Source organism: Talpa occidentalis, unplaced genomic scaffold (assembly GCF_014898055.3).
Source record: "Talpa occidentalis isolate TD23 unplaced genomic scaffold, MPIMG_talOcc4v2.1 talOcc4.8, whole genome shotgun sequence".
In the NCBI taxonomy this organism is placed as follows: domain Eukaryota; kingdom Metazoa; phylum Chordata; class Mammalia; order Eulipotyphla; family Talpidae; genus Talpa; species Talpa occidentalis.
In genome coordinates, this window is record NW_023605194.1 from 105631395 (window position 1) to 105654828 (window position 23434).

The 23434-nt window shown below is 34.5% G+C and overlaps 1 protein-coding gene across 7 annotated transcripts in view; it reads left to right on the top strand.

Annotated features, from left to right (window-relative positions):
- FBXW7 (F-box and WD repeat domain containing 7) overlaps positions 1-23434 on the top strand; it is a 145154-nt gene that overhangs the window by 62361 nt on the left and 59359 nt on the right. For all 7 annotated transcript variants that reach the window (XM_037496688.2, XM_037496696.2, XM_037496693.2 and 4 more), the window contains one exon: positions 565-1134. In XM_037496688.2, coding sequence (XP_037352585.1) covers positions 634-1134 — 501 coding nt within the window. In that variant the 5' untranslated portion in view covers positions 565-633. The remainder of the gene's footprint in view (positions 1-564; positions 1135-23434) is intronic.

Genomic DNA, 23434 nt, shown 5'->3' on the forward strand with positions numbered 1-23434 from the left:
CTTTAAATTTTTCATTGTTTAATGTGCTGTCCAGTTGATTTGTATTCATTGTGAAAATTGAAAATCATGATGATTATATTTTGTACCTGTCAGGCAGTTGTCTACAGGTAAGATTCTGTGATCAGAGAAGTTTGGGAAAGTCCCAGTGTAAAAAGTCTTTTTAACGTGGTTTACCTTAACCATTTTCTGAACTAAGCAATGAATAGTGGTTTTTTTTTTTTTTTTTTCTTTTTGTGATAGACTTCTTAACCTTTTGTGGAAGTTTTACAAAGGTATATAGCTCATGACTCTAGATCTAGAATTTAAAATTATTTTATTGGTTAGATTATGTATTATAGGTCCAAACCAACTATAACACTTCTTTATAAAATTATTTTTTTAAGTAAAATAGTTATTTACTATGATTTTTGTGTATGTCTTTATAAAGTCTCATCCTTTCTGCAGTTTTACTGTATTGATTACTGGAGTATCTAATCTCACAGTGTTATCAAATACTTTTTATAATCTTTGATGAAATTTGAAATCTAGACATGTAACCTTCTTTTTCCCCATCTTTCTCTACAGAATGTGAAAACTTTTGCGTCTTCTGATAGTCTAGCCAAGGTGCAAGAAGTAGCAAGCTGGCTTTTGGAAATGAATCAGGATCTGCTCTCTGTGGGCAGCAAAAGACGACGAACTGGAGGCTCTCTGAGAGGTAACCCTTCCTCAAGCCAGGCAGATGAGGAGCAGATGAATCGTGTGGTAGAGGAGGAACAGCAGCAGCAGTTACGACAACAAGAGGAGGAGCACACCGCAAGGAATGGTGAAGTCATTGGAGCAGAACCTAGACTTGGAGACCAAAATGATTCCCAGCCAGGACAACTGGAAGAAAACAATAACCGATTTATTTCTGTAGATGAGGACTCCTCAGGAAACCAAGAAGAACAAGAGGAAGATGAAGAACATGCTGGTGAGCAAGATGAGGAGGATGAGGAGGAAGAGGAAATGGACCAGGAGAGTGATGATTTTGACCAGTCTGATGACAGTAGCAGGGAAGATGAACATACACATAGTAACAGTGTCACAAACCCCAGTAGTATTGTGGACCTGCCTATTCACCAGCTCTCCTCCCCCTTCTATACAAAGACAACAAAAGTGAGTATATTTATTCTACTGTTCACCTGAGAAATTTTACATAGCTGTATTCATTGTAATGATGTTCGCCTCACAGCCTTTGTATTACTGTGAAATTAGTTTCTGATATATGAAAATGAAATAATGCCTATTTTACCAAAGTTACTGCAAAGTATTAGAAATAGATATGCAGATAATGGGACATTTTGACTAAAGGTGGAGGGATGGAATTAATCCTATTACTATGAAATATTGCTAATATAAGATTTTATTATAAATATTGTCTCTGGGACACAGAATTAATAGATTGTTTATTGTGGGAAAGGTGGGGGGGGTGGAAGGTGATTTGTATAAATCAGGAGTGAAGAATCTTATTTACAAAATACAACTTGTGGGTGGACTGTGTATTACTCCAAGGCACAAATTACTGGGAGTTGTCGCAAATGAATTTTTCTTATTATGATGATTAAAATTTACCTTTTGTAAACAGTCCTTTCTTTATTATGTACTAAAATAAGATGACAAAACAGCTTGAATATTAACACTTGGTTGTTGGGGAAATCTGAGTTGGTATTTTTAAAAGTTGGTTGGTATTTTTAAAAGTACTGGACACTGACATTTAAAATGATTAAACTGTTGTCCTCCATTATAAAACAACAGCATAGCACGGTGCTGTCTTCACTGCTTGCTTTCCTCTAGGTTATTTATTAAAATTAAAATACTCAGAAGCACCAGAATAATTGGTTTTTCTTTTTTGACTCCATTGCAGTGGAATACTCCGTTTATTTCTCAAAGGGATTTGAACATTTACTATAGGGTAACTAAACCATTCAGAGTGATACTTGCCCTGGAAATTCACGTATAGTCCCAACTGTCTGTCAGGTTTTCCCAATATTTCCCTTCCCAACAATTCTATTTCCCTTCCAATTCCTGGGAAATATCTCTCCTGTTTTTGCCTCCTTATCTCATTTAGCTAGTGGTAGATGGCCCATGGAGTTAGACATAGTCGTGTTTTTAAAGGTGGATAGTTAGTTTCCTTTCTAAACTGGGGGAATCTTATCAACTCAGGGACTGGTGATTAATTTAACACTGTGAGAAGCATTTGCATTGTATACAGTTCCTGTGGGGCTGCACCAGAGAATAGGGGCCAGAATACACTAGCCATTCTAACACCACTTTTCAGGATTCTCTTTGCTACTGGGTAGACTGGGAGCTGCTAAAACGTTAAAGTCTGTCTGCCGAAGGAGGAAGTAAGTGACTGGACACCTGCAATAAATGTGGAGTTCCCACATCCTCTTCTTCAGAGTGGGCATCTTTCCTCAAATTGTTCCTGAATATTATCTCACTTAAAGTTGTGGTCACAAGAGATGGGGATTGTGGAGAGAAAGAAGCAGCATTATTTATTTCTGTCACTATCTAATCTCTTTCATTTTCCCCCCCCACCTCCTGTCAGATTATTTTCTAAATGTAATGATACAGTGTCTGAGCTTTCTTCAAAATAATATTGATGGGGAGAAAAGTTAGGGAGGGTATAGATTGACCATGACTTGCTAATTGTTGAAGTGACAGGGGGATTTATGGATATTAGTTTCTGTAGGTACTTAAGTTAAAATAATATGATCACACTCACAGATATACAAATACACTTCAAGATCATTATCAAAGTTAGAAATAGGAAATAAGGCATTTTCTTTACCTACCTTGATCTTGTTGACTAGCTCCTAAGTAAGTGCAGACTTCTTTTTAACATTGAATTTTATTCTCTCTGTATTTGGTGCTGTTCAAATTACTGTAGATTCAATGCAATATGTACTTTTTGCTGGAGTTAGAATTCATTTTAATAAATATTTTTGACAGTATTGCTATCTAATGATCCATTCAAAGAGGAGAGAAAGTAAAACGAATTACACTCAAAATGAACGAGGTCTGTAGCACATCTGTCTCTCTGTCCCCCCGCAGACGTCTAAGCTCATAGATCTTTTTTTTATGGTTTCTGGTTCTTTATCATTGAAAATTAGATAGAACTCGTGAGTATTAGTGTGAAGTAGACTTAGGAGTCAAACTGTGTGCTGAAAAGAAACATTTTAACTTGAATAGTAGCTTGCTTATTAGACATTAAAATAAATAATATTTTGTAGAAGTCTTATTACTTCTGTTTGCTTATTTTTTAATTTTACAGTGGGTTATTGATTTAGCCCATAAATAACATATAAACAAATTTGACATTATCTCCTTTAACTTTACGGGAATGAAATGTCTTAAACACTTGGTTTTGTACCTGAATTGCTGTATCCTTTTATTTTAGCTTGTGAAACTTAAACTCTTTATAAAACATGTTTATTTTTAATATCCCTAGTCTGCATATTTATATTTTATTTAGTTAGTTTGATGTAAGAAAAAGGGCCTTCAGAGAGTAGTTTCCATCCCTTACGCAACTCTGTCTCGAGATGTGAAGACTTTGAATCTCAGTCAAATGACTTTACCACTGAAGGGTTCAGCCCAGCCTTGTTATAAGAAAGGCCCATATGTTTTAGGGTGCATTTTACCCACCTTCTGTCCCCCATTTCCTCATCTTTCTCCCTTAAGATTACTATATCAAAAGAAGGCATTTAAATCTTTGCTATTTTTTTTTTTCTGGGGGCTCATTTGGAGGAATGGCGGTCTTTAATTGCATTGCCTTATTTAAGAAAGATGTTTAAGCAAAACTAAGTTTTGATGAGCAATGCAAAGCTGTCAGTGATTTCCACTGCGTTTTAAGTTTAAAATTAAGAAAGCCAGTTAGACAAAGCATAATATTTTTGAGAGGAGAAGTCATAATGTTCTGTAGGAAAATTTTCAGTACACAGGTTTGACAGGTGCTTTATCTTTTCTTTCCCTTCAAGATGAAACTGTAGACAGAACTTTTTGATATGCCTTTTATTGTTACATCCTTAACCACCGCGTGTATGGAATTTAAGTCAGTTTTCCCCTAGTGACTCTTGAGTCATGAATATAAATTATTGTGCTGTCCATACAAGGCCACAGGGGTGAAGTGAGAACTATTAACAGCAGGGCTAGATGTTTGAATGCACTTATGTATAGATGTGGATGCTGTATACATGGTTTTGACACACGGTTTGTTTTGAGGTCATTTGCTGTGATGGATATGTAACTATTTGATGGCCAAGACTGTGCTGCCCTTCTCAAAGTAGAATTTTAATCTGAAATTGGCCTGTTTTCCTTTTTGATTATCCCTGAATCGTTCTTTTAGGACCATTCCCGGAATACTTTCTTTTTTCAACATTTAAAAAATGCCGTCTATTACTGTGTGGCTTGAAAAGAAAATGCCGGTCACCCCTGTGTATAAATGTTTTAATGTGGTAAATAGGGAAGAGCTCTTACTATTTCAAATAAAACTCATTTTCTGGTGTTTCTGTGAGATTAATCTACAGTTCTACCAGGAATACCTCTCAAATGTTATTTTTTGGCAGTTTCCTCAACATACTCTTTGGGCAGCTAGACTTACTAATTCATTCCTGAACACACTGTATATACAAATAGGATATTAATGAGGAAAAATCATCTTTCCTTGCGGCATCACTGTTTTCTTGGAAGCGTACTGGAAATTATCAAAACTCGTAGGAAAATCCTCCACCCCCCCTTAATTCTCGTCACCAAAGATTGGTTCTTATGGGAGCTGATGGGTTATAACAGACATTAGGAATTCCAAGATTGTCCTAATGTTAAAAGTCAAAGACCGTGGCAGTCAAGAATTGGTGTTAATAATAAGTTCATACTCTTTACAAGTTCCTTTAACAGAGAAGTAAGCAGAGATTACAGGGAGGCCAAGTGATTCACCCAAATATCACACTCTAAGTGATCTGCCTAATTTCAAAAAACCCATTTTCTTTCTATGTACTATGCTGCCCCCTATGGTAGAATTTGACAAACATTACAAACAAGATTTTCAGCAGAAATGCAAGTCTGTTTAGGTTCTAAGCTCAGGAAGATGAAGTCTTTCTAATACCATTTTGCACTTTAAAAACCATCAGAGCTACTCAGTAGAAGTACAGAGATTTCAGTGATGTGCTTTTCTTTGTGGTGTTTACCATACATTATTGAAGATAAGAGTCAAGTTTGAAGTTTTAACAGGACAAAAGACAGTGAAATTTGAGACTGAATAATAGATATTTTCTCTAGAGTGACTTTATAAAGTCCAGTTAAGTGCTTCTTAACTAGGGGTTGTGTGCTGGCTGTTTCTGTTAATCTGACTAGTTAGTATACCTGTAAATTCTAAAATGTTTCCCCATATAGGAATACACATCTCTTCAGTTTTAACTGTGTCAACAGCCTTATCATATGAAAAGAATATGTGTTTTCCGAAGAGATGTCTAATCCATACTAAAGACACCTTTCACAGGTTTTATGAAGAGTATAAGTTTATGTTCTACTAGGTGACTAGGAAATGAGATTACCTTCAAACCAGCTCTCCTAATCTGATGGTCTTTTCACGAAGAGAAGCATGTTTGAGCACTAATTTCTGCTTCCTCCATGTCTGTCTATATGATTTCTGTCTGTTTTCACTTCACTTCATCCGTTATTTCAATTAAGTTCATTTTCCCCCATCATTGTTAGAATTCTTCTGGTAACTGCACCTTTTCCTAATGTTTTTGCCTCAAATAAGCAGTAAATATTTACGTATTTATAAACAAACATATAAAGCAAATATTCAAAGAAGCAATATGTCTAGTGTCCAGGCAGTCTACAACTCTTGTCTCTAGGTTCTGAATAATACAATAATTAAGCACACCAGTCTCTCATCAGTCACGGGTCATACTGATAGTTTTATTTAAAGTCTACCACCCGTTAGCCACTCTTTCAAACCAGAGATGCTGGGAAAACTTTGTGACTACCATCTGAAATCGTAACAAGGCTCTAAATTCTATGTTATTCTAGTATGGGATGGCCTTCCAGAAAGTCCCTGGCCTTGTCTACTTGTAAGACAAAGAACTTGAATTCAAATTGTCAGGTGTAGACAGGTCCACAGACCAAATGTGCTGTAAAGGTCAGTCATTTGTATCAGCATCCACAAGTAATAGAGCCCAATGAAGAGCCACCCATCCCTCCTACTTTTGTGAAGGAGGACAAACTGGAAACTTCCCCTGAGCTAGTTTAACCCATTTTTGAACATGTGGGAAGGAGAATTGAAGTGGAGGGAAGGGGGTACACTCGTGGAGTGGCTTTTCCCCTAATAGTGGTAAGAGCCTGTCAGATCTACGCTTGAATTCTAACTGTGCCACTCATTTGATACACATGTGAACTCATTGAACCTGTTTCATTATATGTAAAATAAAGGCTATTATACTTCTCAGCATTTTTATTATTATATAAAATAACATGTAAAGCAAGTAATGTGGATACTCATTTACAGATGGAGCCCTGCAACCTCATCTGTTTTGTCTTCTTTCCTCACCCCACATTTCACAGCATGCACTTCAGTCCTTACAGCAGATAACAGTATGTATTTTTAATAACCTTAGAGTTCAGTTATTATCTCATCCTCTAATGGGGAAAATATAAATAGATCAGTTAAAAAGGGTACATATCGGGGCCTCCCCGATGGCGCAGCAGTTGAGCGCTGGGTTGCGAAGCTGCCCACAGCCTCTACAGCACCGTTTCGATCCCCGGCTGCTCACCAGCCATGGGAGGAGGGTCCCAGATGGCGCATAGATCTCTCCTGCTGCCCACTGCTCCCCTCAGCAGTGTACTTCGGTCCCTCTGCCTGCTCTGCTCCCCGCTCTGGCTCTGGTGAATTCTCTCACCCTCCTGTGCTTCTGACTGTACCCAGTGCTTGTATAAATAAATAAATCTTTAAAAAAAAAAAGGGTACATAGGAGGATTGGGAACATAATATAATAAGCCATGCCTGTCTCTAGTAAAAATTATAGTATGGCATAAATTTCCAAGGGGGTAGCATTTATAGTTCTTCCCAGGTGATAGACATGATCCATTTTCTTTCATTAGAATATGTCAGTTTCTCTAAACTTTCCTCATCTAAAACTATATATTTAAATAGTTTGTGATTCTAATGATTGGGTGTCAAAATGAATTTTAGTTTATAGTCCATTCTAATTGTAGTTAGTATAGTTTCAAAAATGTTTGTTCATGTTAATTTAAACCATAATAACTCTTACTCTTGGTCATGTTTAAATCTCTAATTTAGTGCAAGTAGTTAAATATTATTTTAATTATGGGTTTCCATTTTGGACCAAAGAAATGGTCTTCCCACAGAATGGAGAATTAAATGAAATTTTAATAGAATTCTATTGGTTTGTGTTCTATGCAAACAGATGATAAACTTCTCGCAAATATCCACAAATACCACATACAGTTCTACTCAGAATAACTGAACCTCAGTTCCTGAGGCAGATTATTTTGTATGTATGTAATTACAGTGAACCTGACTTTATGAATGTTTTTGTTGGTCATGGAAGGAAGATACTATGAAGATGATAAAAGAGTATATCAGATAGGTTGTTTTTAGTTTGATAAGTAACTCCACAATTGTGTCTCAAGTGCCCATTTATTCACTCAACCCCCAGTTTTGAATTTCTGGTTGTATTGTCACCTGAATGGTTCACAGGAAACTAAAACCACTAACTTTTATTCATACCAACTTTAATTTTCCTCTCCATGTTTTCCTATCCCTGTTAATATCCCAGTCTTCTGTTTATTCTGTGGAAAAATGGTTTGACTTTGACTTTTTCTTGTCTTCTAAGGCTTTGGGTCTGCTGTAGAGTCTCACAGACCTCTTGCTTGGTTTTCCTCTTTGTTACCACCAGTTGTTTGTCAGATAAAAATTGGAGAGCTGGTATTTAAAAATGCTAAGAGTGTCTTTGCTTAGGTTACTGTTTGTACTAGACTGTTATGCCATGCCCTTGACCATTAATTGATGACTGTTTAAAAAATAAAGATTTAGCTCTGTATAGATAAGCAACTAATCAAAATACCCGCTGTCCTTTTTCCCACTCATAAGGCTTAAATCCCTAAGTGGATATGTAAATTTCATATCTTAGCATAGTCTCTAATATCACCTCCATGCTTTTCCTTTGCTTTGAATGATCCCTGCTCCCCCACAACTAAACCCAGGCTAAATTATCCCTCACCTCTTCCTAGAATTAGAAAATTCCATTCTTTGAGCCCATTTTTGGTTCTTTTTATTGTGCAGTTAATTTGGTATTACCTTGTGACTTAGGGGTAAGATTTGTCTTGGGTTGGCATTTAATTCCTTTTGTTCTTTCATTGAATGGTAGAGTTATGATGATATGTTTGTCTTTAGTGTTGATTCAAGCTGAGAGTTGAACGTTCACAAATTGTAATGTGAAGAAATCTCATTTCATCTCTTATGATGTACCCGTCTTAACTATAAATTACAAATAGGCATACCATTTAAGTTTTGTTTAAAACTGAAATATTCACTGTTAGTTTCACTGAGGAATATTATATATAATATGATTAGTAGTACTAAAGTAAGATTCCCGGGCCTCCCTGGTGGCGCAAGGGGTTAAGATGCAATCTATGAAGCTATCCATAGCCACTGCAGCGCAAGTTCGATCCCTGGCCAGGGAGCTACCCACATGGCTCAGCAGACCTCTCCTGATTTGCCTGCTGCTCCACTCAGCAGTGTATTTCAGTCATTCTGCCTGTTCTGTTCCCCACTCTGTCTCTGGTGAATCCTCTCACCCCCCCACACCTCTGGCCTGTACCCCAGTTCTTGTATGCATAAATAAATAAATCTTTAAAAAAAATAATAAAGACTCCCTAGAAGAAAAGTTAAAATCCTAATTTAGGGACCATCTTGCTCAGATGTAGAAATCAATTCAATGCAACTCATACAGCCATTAAAAATAATATTTTTAAAGAGAATTTAATAATAGAAAAATACTTACAAATAATAGTGTTAACTAAAATGTTAGAATTCAAAACTATGTATATAAGTAAATCTAATTATGAAGCAGAGATACATTAAACTGTATGGGAAAAGATTGTATGATAGAGTTAAACTACATGTTAGGAATTATCTCTGGCTGTGGTTGAATTTATTTTTCTTTTTTCCTTATATACTCTTCACAGTTTCCAAGATTTGCTTTAACAAGCATATATTGCTCTTATTTATTAGGGAAAAAACCCAGTAGCTGGAAACCAATTATTATTTCACTTAGTCTTCTTTGAAAACTTCCGTAATGTATAAAACTGTCATGGAGGATTACATAACAACGTATTGCTTACAACAAAGGGTGTTATGTAGCCATCTTTTCATGTCCATGAATACAGTGGGAAAAGCACTGGGCTCTTTAAGTGTTCTTTGTAGTATCGGTATTTTATCTGTAGGACTCAGGTGCCACCATAGCAATTCTCTAACATCAAATCATCACATTATTACAAGAGTTATGGCATGGCAGTATCTTTTCTTGTTTTTAAGATAGTTATTTAAAATGTCATTGTAAATCACTTTTTAAAATTATTTCATTTTCTACTTAGATAACAATAGTTTACAACAGTGTATATGATTTAGGAGTATAGATTTACCTGTCTTCAGACATGTTACCACACCACACTCACCACTAAAGCACCCATAATCCTACCCCACAGTCTGTGGGGCCTCCTCCCCTCTTTGCTTTTCACGCCACCACCCCAGCCATAGCCAGAATTATACAGTCAGATTTCTTGGGTTTTAGTTTAGTTTTGCTTGTTCCTTTGTTTCTTTATATGTTACGAAGTTACCCAGTGTTTGCCTTTCTCCTTCTGACTTATTTCGCTTAGCATACTCCTCCACTTTCATCCATATTGTCACAAATGGCAAGATTTCATGTTTCTTATAGTAGTTTTTACACGCACCCACACATATGTACACACCCCACATATTTTCTTAATCTATCCATCTGTCCTTGGGCACTTAGGTTGTTTCCATAACTTAACTGTTGTAAATAGTTCTGCAGTGAACATAGAAATGCATATATCCCTTCAAATTAGTGTTTTTGTGTTCTGCAGATAGCTGTCTGTGAGTGAAATTGCTGGGTCTTATGGTAGAGCTATTTTTAATATTTTGAGAAACCTCTATACTGTTTTCCATAGGGGCTGGACCAGTCTACATTCCCACCAACTGTACCAGGGTTCCTTTTTCTCCACACCCTCGCCAACACTTGTTGTTTCTGGTCTTTTTGACATGGGCCATTCTCACAGGTATGAGATGTTATCTCATTGTGGTTTTGATTTGCATTTCTCTAATGATAAGTGATGATGAGCATTCTTTCATGTGCCTGTTGGCCATCTGTTTGTCTTCTTTGGAGAAGTGTCTGTTTAACTCTTCTTTCCATTTTTTTGATTGGGGTTATGTTTTCTTGTTGAGTTGTATGAGTTCTTTGTAGATCTTGGATATCAGCCCCTTGTCATGTACATGATGTGCAAATATTTTCTTCCATTCGGTAGGTTGTCTTTTCATTTTAATGATAGTTTCTTTTACTGTGCACAAGTTTTTTTTTTACTTTGATATGGTTCATTTGTTTATTTCTGCTTTTGTTTCCTTTGCTGTTCCAGTTGAATCCTCAAAGGTATCACTGAAGCCAGTGTCGGAATGTTTTGCCTATGTTTTCGTCTGTGTATTTTAATCATTTCAGGTCTTACATCTAAGTCCTTAATCCATTTTGAATTAATATGTGGTTTCTTTAGAGAGAGTAGTCTTGACAGCAGTTTTGACTCTCCAGGAAACATGAATATCTTTGATTTAAAAATCTTTCTCTAAGCAATTTCAGAGTCTGTCTTTTAAATCGTGATTCTGAAGCACCCAGTACTTTACCAGGTAGTCACCAGTGCTTTCTTTACCTTCCTCTATTCCCCTCCCCCTTATCATCAGACTCCTTCATGTATTTGAACTGCTGAGGCCTCAATCCAGATTTTAAATCTCTGGAGCTAGAACCTGATTTGGAAGGGACCTTTGAAATCAAGTCCAGACCTGTGCCTAGGGGCAGAGCCTTTAATCAATAGAATTGCGCTTGAAAATGAAGTCATCACTAAAGAATACTACAGTGGGAAGTAGTAGTATATTTTTACAATTATTTGTGTCAGCATCTATTACTTTTCTTTGGTTCTTCTTGTTCTATCTAGAACAGTGAGGGGGCCCTCATGGAGGAAGACTGCTGACATATTCCCTCGTGATCTCTTCCCCAAACTAAACACCTTTAACGTGTTTTCCAGGGTCACCATCCTGGTTGCTCTTCTTTAGGCAGACTGAACCATTGTGTCCTATAATCAACGTGGTGCTGCTGAGGTGCAGTAGACCTGTTCTTAGTCACCTGTTCTTAGTCCTGAACCTCATCAGTACATTGGAAAACAGTATGATGTCGACAAACCATGTATTGAGCACTGTTTACTATGTGCTGGGACACTGTGCTAAATACTTTGTGTATATAACCTCATTTAATCTTCTCAGTCCTGTATGAAGGTTCCAGTTTTTATCTCCATATCAGTGATGAGGAACACAAGAGAAGTTAAGTAATTCATCAGTGGTCAGTCAGCTAGTAAGTAATGAAGTTACTTTGGACCAAGTTAAACTTTTCTTAAAGTTTGAAAATTAAATGAAGCAATATTAGTAATTTTGGGAGCAAAGTGGTGGTGGGAATAACCCATAAAGTCACCACGAAAACATCTGCCCCCAAAGGCCCCAATTTTAATTTCTGCAGCCGTAATGTTTATTATGACATCTGTTGCATTGTATTGAAATTATTTTTCTTTCCCCTTCCTATGCAAACCTTTTGATTTATTTATCTTACCTAATTATACTTACCATGTATAAAGCAACTGATATCTAATAATCTGCCAACATATAATTAGTGAATACATTTTTACATTTTACTTGCCAGTCCATGACCACTGAAAACATTTTTGCATAGCTATTTCTATGATCAGTATATATATATTATTTTGCATCCTGCTGCTTGCAACATCCATGTGCAGGTTTTTGTATAGGCATAAGTTTTCACATCCTTGGGGTAACAACCAGTGTGTGCAATTGCTAGAGCATATGGTAAGACTATGCTTAATTTTGTAAGAAACAGCTAAACTGTCTTTTCAGAGTGGCTGTACCATGTTGCGTTCCCATCAGCAACGTATGACAGTTCCCACATTTGGTATTGTCACTGTTTTTCATTTGACTTTCTAATGGGTGTGTAGTGGTATCTCATTGTTTTAATTTGAATTTTCCTAATGACAAATGATATTAATCATTATTTCATATGCTTGCTTGCCCATCTGTTTCTTACTTAGTGAGATGTCTGTTCAGATCGTTCATCTGCATTTATACTGAATTGTTTGTTTTCTTATTGTTAAATTTTAAGAGTTCTTTATATATTTTGGATAATAGGCCTCTATTATATTCTATCTTGTGCATATTTTCTCCCAGTCAGTAGCTTGTCTTTTCTTTTAACACAATCTTTCACAGAACTAGTTCTTAATTTTAGTGAAATTCCAGATTATAATTTTTTTTCATAGATTTTACCTTTTGTGTTGTGTCTAAAAAAGTCATTCCCAGAACCAGTGTTATTCTAGGTTTTCTTCTAGGAATTCTATAGTTTTGCCTTTTATATTTAAGTTTATGATCTGTTTTGATTAATTATTGCATGTGCCATTTGTTCATTAGATTATCTTTGCCCCATTTTATTGTCTTTGCTTCTTTGTCAAAGATCTGTTAACTATATTTTCATTAAGCCTATTTCTGGACTCTGTTTTGTTCCTTTGATCTATTTGTCTGTTCTTTTGTCAGTGTCACACTATTCTTGATTACTATACCTTTATAGTAAGTCTTGAAATCAGGTGGTATTAGCCCTCTGATTTCTTTCTCTTTCAATTTTGAATTGGCCCTTCTGGGTCTTTTGTTTCTCCGCATAAACTTTAGAATCAGCTTGTTAATATTCACCATTTACTGGGATTTTGGCTGGGATTACATTGAATCTATAGATTAAGTTTGGGAGAAATGACATCTTGACAATATTGAGTCTTACTACCCAAGAATGTGGACCATCGAGTTTTCCATTTAGTTCTTCGATAACTTCCATTGGAATTTTATAATTTTCTTTATATAGATCTTATACATATTTTATCAGATGTATACTTAAGTATTTCATTTTGTAATGCTTATGTAAATAATGTATTTCTAATTTCAAATTTACTTGATCATTGCTGGCATATAGGAATGTGATTGACTTTTGTTTATTAACTTGGTATCCTACAAGTTGCCTTACTAGTTCCAGGAGGTTTTTTTCGTTGTTAACTTTATTTTCCTACACAGATAACTGTCAAATATTAATAAAAACAACTTTATTTCTTCCTAGTCTGCCTACCTTTTATTTCTTTTTTTGGTCTTACCTCCATTGGCTGGGACATCTCGTACAATATTGAAAAGCATTAGTGAGAGAGAGGGCATCCTGGCTTTGTTCCTGACCTTGGTGGCAAAGTTTCTTACAGTTAGATGATTGAGTTTTTTAGATGTTCTTTATCAAGTTGAGGAGATTCTCATTTCCTTGTTTGCTGAGAGCTTTTCTATCTTTTGTTCTTTTAAAATAATTGTATGTATAACATATACAAAACTAAAAAATCCTCTAATTTCTCTCAGCTTGTTTCCTTTCTACTCTTTATTCCTGAGGCAATGGGGGTTTATTTGGTATTTTTCTGAACATAGAGGAATTCAGACTAGTTTGAAGGATACCTTTTCTTAAGCTTTCCTCTTCTTTTAGTGTCTTCTTTAAATCATTAGCAGACCTGATTCTCTAAAATTTTACTGTGTCTTAGAAGATTTTATTCTTTGCATACAGAATATGCTTAAAATGGAATTGAACTTTCAGAAAATAAAATCTTTATGAATTTTTATAAACAAGGTCTAATTTAATTCTTTTTTTTTGTTTAATATGAACTTTCACAGGTTTTTGAATCTGAATACGAGACTCTTAAATTTCTCCCTATTAGATTCTCTTAATGTGTCACCATCCTTACCCATTTCCTGTTGCTGCTTCTTTACCCCAAACTCCTCTTTACAAAGATTATTTAATACTAAGATTCTGTCTTCTATTGTTTTCACTCTTCTAGTTATGGAGTTCTCAATGCACACTTGTATTCACATCCAAATAGTTAAATCAGTGATGTCTTCCATGAGACAATGAACACTAGGTTGAGATCTATTGTACAGGTAGGAAGGAGATAGTAAAAACTATAAAGATATCAAAGTATGGAGTCAAAACGTTAGTGGAAGGATTTTTAGAAATGAGTACAGAACGTCCCAAAGTGTATATTTGAATATATTAAAACTACCTGTATAATTTATGTTGGGGCAAATTTGTTTAATTTTCTTTGTTTATATCATGTTTCTTAATGGCTAGGTGGCACATAGAAGAGGGTCATTTGATAAGTTTCCACACCATAGGCAACTTCTTACCTTCCATTTATATTTGAAGGATTGATCTTGATGCCACCTACAGGACTTTCCCAAAATCTTCCTGTAGTTTCCAAGGTTTTGACTTGGAAGAATTATTTGCTGAAGACAAAGGAAGTGAATAATTTAGATCTTGCTCATATGTCAGCCCCCACTCCCAATCTCAATATATAAACAATAAATATAATTATGCATATTTTTTAAATCTGTAAAAAAATCTTACATCCATTTTAAAATATGTCTCAAGTTTTAATTTAGATAGCAATATCAATTTTTATTTTTTTTCTTTTGGCTATGATCTTAAGAATCTTTTAAACAAGGTATTTTTGCTTGTGGAAAAAAGGAGTATTTTTTACTTTGACAGTTGTCCTAAAATCTCAAATCCATCTTTGACTGACCCCTTTTTGGGGAACATAATTTCATGTATGTGATGCTTTGATTGACATAATGAATCCCTGTGTCTATAATTGTGATGAAGAGAAAAACCTAGTTGGTTGAATTCTAGAAGTAGAACACAGAAAAAAAGAAAATATGCCTTAAGTTTAATACTTTTTAGTTTTAATTGAAAAATGCTGGGGTTTTTGGTTCAAGATTGGAATGTTTTTTTTAGGGGAAACTTTTCTTTCAGTGGATATTTGAAATATGGGTAAGTAGTTCAAAAGAAGACACAGAGAAGTAAAGTTACAGAAGATGCAATATACTTAGATTATATAAAAATTATACACTAGCATTTGTAGCTTGCTTAGTAAATCAGAATATTGTTTTCCACTATGGAATGTCATGTATACTAATCACTTAAAAATTTATTTCTTCATGAACACTAGAGGGCCATGTAGTACCTTATTTCTCTTGATAGAACTGCTTTTAATATTTTAAATATATAGTGCTTGTCCCCTATTTCTTGCTTAGAATTTGAAGTTAATATTTGGAGTAGGTATATGCATTACTATAATATGTGGGCTACCTAGGGTTCCCTTTTTTTCTTAACTGTATCTTCATTTTGCTGTTTAAAAGTAACAATGACAACAAAAATTGAGAAGAGAGTATTGGGATAAGAGTACACATACACACAGACTTACTGTGCTTTGGGAATTTAAGTATGCTCCTTAAAAAATTTCCCAGGTATTTGCACATAAATGCATAAAAAAACAAGTCTTGTCTCGGCTGTCTTCATTTTATACATGAGACAAGAATGAGTCCTCAGTAGAAACTATGTTTCCAGTTCACATTTCCTTGTTAGCATACAAAGTAATATTGTAGGATGTTACCATCTGGTCATCTTGAACTAAAGAATATTTGAACAGTTAATTCATATTCCTCAAATTGGTTTAGTTCCTTGGGGTGAAAAAATGAGAAGTATAATCTGCAGGGCCCAAATTGATAGTGTGAATCAGTTAGTTAGGATTGAGATTGTTTAGACTAATGAACAACAGGGCATTTGCCTTCTGTGAAAGATGTTAACAGTTTAAAAGAAAATGGAAAACATTGTGCATACTAAGAAAAACTGACTGTGAGCTACATCTGACCTATGGACTGCTGCTCATCTTTGATAATGTATAAAGAAAAAGTTGACTCTTTTACGTAGAGTCAGAGTTAAATTTTTATTTCTCCCTTAGATGTACTTTAGGGAGCACTTCTTACTAATTTCTAAATTATGTTTATTATGTTTGGGGAATGGATAAGGACAGTCTCTTTAACTTATTTGCACTTCCCTTTTTGTGAAGGGAGAGCAGGATGAACTCAGGCAAACACATTGTTTCTGCTTCCAGGAGCATATGAATGCACAGAAACAAGGGCCAGTAATACATTAAAGGACCTAAAAGACCCTAAACTTCTGAGTTTCTTTTCCTTATATTTGTTAATTTTAATATCTCAAAATTTCCCTTCAGTTACTGTATTGAAGTGACAAAATTTTGATCTTTAGTTCCGAACTTTACCAAGATAGTCCTCTTGGATTTCTTTTCAATTTAGAGTTACTGTGCTGGGTTTTTTGTGTTACCATTTTAGGAAAAATACATTTTTTTGTTATATTTTGGCAGACTTTAAGTGAATTTAAGTGATAAAACAGTGAAAGTGAATTCTGACATTTTTTTCTCAGGTAATGAAATTAGTTGATATGGCATAATCTGGTGAATGCTATGTGATCAAGAGTGTTAAGTAAAAAAAAGAAAAAGAGATAATTGTCTGGATATGGCGAGAAACACCTGAGCTGCTATTCCTTTTTGAGATCTAGAGAGATTGGATGCTAATGATGAATTAAAAACATAAAAATTTTGTCTTTGTAACCTGTATCTGGAGAAGATGTTAGCTTGCTTTTGGTTTACTTTAGCAATATTATTGCACACCAAAAGAATTGCAGTTTTTTCTTCTAGGTTGTGCCACAATGTGGTACCAGCTTATTTTTTTATAATTTTTTTATTGTATATATTTTTTACATCATTTTTGCACAATGTATGCATTTTCATCTTGGTTATAGTCCCCATACAATTCCCACCACCCTTGTTTTGATCCTTCTCCCGTGGCCCCCCCCCCCCCCCCATAGTGTGTCTCTGGTTTATAGTTGCTTGTTGATTTTGATTTTTACTTTGTATTAATTAGTCTCTTTCCTGGTCCCTTGTTTAGGTTTTCTAAATTTCTGCTATGAGTGAGACCATCTGGTATTTTTTTTTTTATGGAAGTGGAGGAAGGCTGGTGTTGGGCATACTATGTGCTAAATGCTTACCTCCACTGTAAGAACATTACAAAAAAGTTAATGGGGAAAGGACAATGAGTACAGAGTTGAGGGTTTGTGGTATTTTGCAGATCACTTTGATTCCCTCAAAAGTTTGGGGAAAGTAGCTTAGTTTGAGTACTTGAGGTATTTCTAAAATACCGTACACCTGTATTATAACTAATTTCCATCAGTGATTTCTTGTCTATATTGAAGTGATTTTTAATCAGAAAACCTTAATCTCCATTCCCTATATCACTATTTATAGCAGGCACAAATTCAAAAGATGATAGGGCCATAAAAGTAATTTAAATGAGTGAACGGACCAGATACCAGACAACCATAGCTTCTCTGAAACTGGTGACTGTCAAGATTGTGGTTCTTATATTGCCGTATTACTAATTTTCCAAAAGTACTAGGATCCAAATTTTTAGAATGTAGTTTCTCATTATTTTATATGTTGGCATACACATTTCAAAAGCATTTCTATGGGTTGGTTTGACCTATGGATCACTCATTTTTGCTAGACATCATGATGGAAAAAATACGCTTTTTTCCATGCAAAATTAAAATAGTTGCATGGAAACTATTGCAAAATTAAAATAGTTTGTAGCCAGTGGAAAACTATGAAAGGCATTGATTCTTTGGAGTGGAAGTGCAGCATATACATAGCACATTAAGTGCTTTAGTCAGTGACCTAAGAGCTTTTTCTTAATGAATTTCAAATACTGGTTTTAGGTGTTAAACTGAACTGTCTGCATTTAAAAGAGACCTGTATCCTCACTTCCACAAGAAATATGAGGTGGCCTGTACATAGGAGAAACTCATATAATAAAATGATTATGTGCACATGAAACTCAGAAGCAGGGGAAATGCTGGAGTAAACTATGAAAACAAGGCCATGGGAAGAGAGAAAGAATCAAGTATGAGTTGGAGTAAGCTGTTAATAAGGTACAGTCTGGCTACTCATCGGCCTACAATAGTATTCTTCAAAGATTGACCCTACTCCAGGTACATCAGAAACACCTGGAATGCTTATTAAAAATGCAGTTTGCTGGTTTACACTCCAGATCTATTTAACCAAATCTCCTGGGTTGGTATATGCATTTTTAACAAGTTCCCGCATGATTCTGATGTAGATTAAAATTTGTAAAACATTGGCCTATTAGTTCTCTCTGCTTCCTTGTGATAAAATTAGGAAGATGTTCTAAATTTTCTTAGGAAGAAAGAATATGCCACTCACACACAAAACCCCTTTTCCCTAATATTATATAAAGGCAATTTCTCACATGGGGCTTCATGAGTGATTCAGTAGACTGTGCCTTTAATAGCAGATCCATAATAAATGCATCAATGCTATAAATAGCGGGAAGTAGAAAGTGTGATCTCTGAAACCAGACTGGAGTTTTCAAATACCAGCTCTGTCACTTTTGGCTGTTTGACCTTGAGCAAGCTTAACCTCTCTTATAGTCATCTGTTTATAAGATTTATTATTGTAATGTTTTATGATTAGTCCATGTTTTAATTAGTCAGTGTAGAGAACATGCTATGTAAAATAGTTTTAGTTCCAAAAATACCTACTCTCTTTGGTGAGATGAATCTGTTCCACTGATTTTTACCTAAAATTATTGTGACTTTTTACATAGAATTGCGCTGTTGGACGTTGTAAATATTGTTAGTGTTAATTAACTATGAAGCCCTCTTGATCTCAGGCAGGTATTCCCCCACATCCCGAATTGTTGTTAATTCTGGATCTAGAAAGAATTTGAAAGAAAACCTGAAAGAAATTCAAGTAGTGTTAGGGCTTTGAATATTCCTGTGAAAATATTGCAAAGACACAGAAATAATCTTTCTATTCAATAATGGTTGGTAGGTGTTCATGCACTTAATAGTTGGAACTAGAATAAATGCAAGGGAAGTAGAATTCCCACATCTGTGGGAATTCTAGAATTACTGCTTGAGGAAATAGTAAATTTTTCACAGTGGAGGGAGAATTATAAACAATTAAAAGCAATCATACTTGGAGGAGTAGTTTCACTCAGATGGAAATTATCTCTATTTAGGATGCCTTTTAGTGAACCATTTTGTAACTATAGGCATAGCTATTAGCTGTGTGGGATAGAGATTCCTCTTAGTTGTAATTATTGTCAGGTAGCATTTTGCATGTAAACTTTAACCTCTAATTATATGAAATGTAAATCAAAAAAGATGATTGTTTTCATCAATCACCAGGGCTAAAAATAACTTACAAGTTTTTTCATATTTTTTCTAGAAATAGATTTACTTTGGTCAGATGTACCACGTCCTTGTGTTCAGTTGGTTTTTGCTGGTGCATTTATTAAAGGTAGCTGCTCTGCTTTAAAAATAACAATTGCTTTTAAAAGATGCTTTATTTTCAAAGTGAAAGTGTTTTAATTTTCTGTCTTTCTGATTGGTAATTTCTGGTTATTGAAATCAGATGCAAGCTAGAAAAGGAAAGTATTGGATTTAAGAATTAAGAACTAAGAGCTATTCACTTGCTTAACTAAAGATGCTGGTTTTATTTGTTTACATTATAAATTTAATTCATTCTAGAACAAATTGTTTATACTTACCAATATGCTGCCATCTGTTTTAGGGTCTAATAAGTGAAAATTTAAAATATACTGAGATACATCTGTGTTGTATATCACTCACAGTTACAGTTTTCTTAGTTCTCATTCATCTTGTAGATTATGAATTGGACAAGGGCTTACTTGGGCATTGCTGATTCAGGATTGCAGTCAAATGGTGGCTGGAGGTGAAATAGCAGGAGTCTAGACCATCTGGGTTGTTGGCCAAGGATCTTTTCTTTCCATACAGTCTCAGGACTTCTCCACTTACCATCTTTTTTATCTGAGCTTGTTTAAGCTTCTCCTCAGCATGGTGTCCTCAGGGCAGTCAAACTACTTGAACAGCAAATTAGGTCTAACACTTAAGTTTCCAGCAAGCAAAAAGGAGTCTGAGTCTCCTTTGACTTAACTTAGAAAGTCACATAATGTAATTTTCACGTTCTCTATTGGTTGAAACAGATTCTGCACCTCAATGGAAAGAATGTCAGAAGAACATTGTTAGAGAAACATGTGAGATGGGGGGTATTGTTATGAACATCTTTGAGAATAGGAGGTCATAATATCTTTGCTCTTACAAGTAATATCTTTGTTCTTACATAATATCTTTGCTCTTATTTTTATATTTAGAGTTCACAAAAATAAGACTCATTAAAACAGATTCTATATATAATGTCTTTTATAATATTTTAGTTCAGTTTTCTAGAACTCAATTATCTGACATATTAACATATCTAATAAAGTAAATCTCCAAACAGATTAGACAATAATACACGTAGGTTAAGCTTAGCATTCTGTAGAATAGAGTATATATTCTGTTATAAAGCATGAGTTTAGGAAGTAGGCATAGTCGGGTAAAAATCTCATCTCCACTATTAGGCAGATATGTCACTTTGGGCAACTTTTTAAACCTTTCTGAGCTTCAATTTTCTTACCCTACACATTGTAGGATAATGATACTTCCCATTCTTGTCACATTTAAGTGAAGGAAAGCATGATCTGCTAAGAACTCTGACAATGTTGAATCCTTTCCCAACATCACTGTACCAATCTGAAATAATAAATTTACATTTTCTAAGTCTGTAGCTGCAAATTTTCTTTATTTTTCCTATTGATCTCTGAGTCTCCCACTTCCTTGGACTCTCCTCTCAAGGCCTGTTTCAAGCATAGTCATAATAATTACATGGAATGAGTTTGCTTCTTTGTTTTTAATTTTTCTTGCTAACCCATTAATGTTTTACTTAATGAAAAGATTGAAAATTTAGACTGTCGGTTTAATTTAAATTTAGCTATAGTTAATATTGATGTTTTTCAGACATGTATTTTGTTAACATATGGTTTTGACAACATAAAAAGCCAGAGGAATCAATTTGTCAGCTCATCCAAGAATGAGGCCCTAAATATATATTTTGATTACTCAGTTCTATACTTACGTTTCTACACTTAAATTTGATGCTGAAGTTAATATTGATAAATCAATATTAAAGAATTATTAATATTCAGTGAATATATTCAGTAAGTCTCACATGCGTTCATTGCATGTTACTGAGAATTATATAGATGAAATTGTGGAACTTTATTCTTCTCACTCAAAATAAATGGTTTTTATTTATAATTGTACTTAACAGTATAGTTGTTACTATTTTACTTTCTTAAATTGTCAACACTCAGTTAACTATCTTATATTTCCATAGTTTCAGCTTTGGACTTTTCATTGGACAGATCTCTGTATTGTTTAAACTATCATTTTGGTGAACTTTCTGCATTATAGCTTAGAGCTATATAGAGAAATCACCTGTATTTCTTATTGTGCTTTACAAGAATTATTATATCCTTATTTTAGTGTCCTGCAACACTCTTTAGAATTTTAATGGATAAAATAAATGTTTGATAAGTAATGTCTAGTTTAATAAAAAAAATTAATGAACATTTAATACCTAAACTTGTTCTTAAAAGTAACTTAAATCATGGACCCTTAATAACTGATATTAAAGGGGCTTTTGTCTTTCTTACACTTACATTTTATTTTGAGAATTGCAGAAAATTTTAAGTTACTTTAAATCACTCTGTCATCACATGAGGCTTTTGCATGACTGAAATACCTATAATTACTATGTCATTTTTGTCATAGTTGAATTAAAGGTATAACTATAATAACCATCTACTAAATTCTTGGTGAGCAGCTGTGTAAAATTTAACAGCTGGGGTAACCCAGCACAGACTTTAAGAATTAAACTTAATTATGAGGCAGGTTATGTTATGTTATAGTCATTAAGGACTTCATAGTGGACATTGCTGAAATACTTACAAATTCAATCTGGTAATTGGATTTTGTTTTATCTCAAATATTTCTTTAAATGCTTAAAGAATGAGGAAAAGCCTTATTAATGTTAGCAACTAAAGTGGTATAATATGGAATTAGAAAAATTCTGAGATTATTTTTCTTTTTTCCAAATGAAAATGTTTTCTTATTATATAACACTATACTTAGAACACAGGGATAGATACCTGTTGTTAGACAGTACTGACAAATGAGTCTAAGCAGGGAATTTTATTTAGCTATATTTTGTAAAACTGTAACTGTACTATTCACTAAACAATAATAAACACCAAATTGAAAGCCCAACACGTTATAGGATGGCCCTATACTTCGTGCTACCAGAACTATATATAATCTGCTGTTAATGCTGTAAGGGAGTTCATTGTCAGTCATTACATCCAGTCTCCTCATTCTAAAAAAATGAAATCAGTGGCAAATTAAGAGATTTACCTAAGGTCACAGGTTAGTAATAGAGGTGAAACTAGAACTTCAAATTCATCTTTTTTTTTTTTTTTTTTGGGGGGGGGGATAAATTTACCTGGATTATTAACTCTTTAAGAATAATTTAGTTGTTGGGGCCTCCCTGGTGGCCTAGGGGTTAAGTCTCAGTATCTTCACTGTAACTGCCTGAGTTTGATCCCTGGCCAGGGAGCTGACCCACACATCACACAGCAGACCTCTCCTGTCTTGCCCGCTGCTCCTCTCAGCAGTGTATTTCAGTGTATCCACCTGTTCTGCTCCCCACTCTGTCTCTGGTGAATCTTCTCACTGCCTATACCCCAGTTCTTCTATGCAAAAATAAAAAAAAAAATCTTTAAAAAAACGAATAATTTAGTTATAAATAAATAGTTGGGTTTTTTGAATCATAGCATTTCTAGTATATATGGGTAGTTTTGTCATCATTTAAAACAACTTATTTGGGTGCTTTTTCTATATTTTAGTTTTTAACATGTAAGTAACTTTAGTCAATTATTTAGAAATAACTGAAAATTTCCAGCCGAATTCAGAAACAACCTAAATGCCCAGCAATCAGACCTTTTGATAATATTGATATAAATCAAAACAGTTAAAATACTTTATGTAACCCAGTATTGTAGCATTTTTATTTGAAAATGTTGCATATACATGTATATATGTAACGCTTCGTTCTGTACTGCTTTGTTCCGTGACCATGTCGTATTTTCATAATACTCATATAAACTGTATGTGTTGTTTCAGTATCCAAACTAATTTCTCTTGTTAGG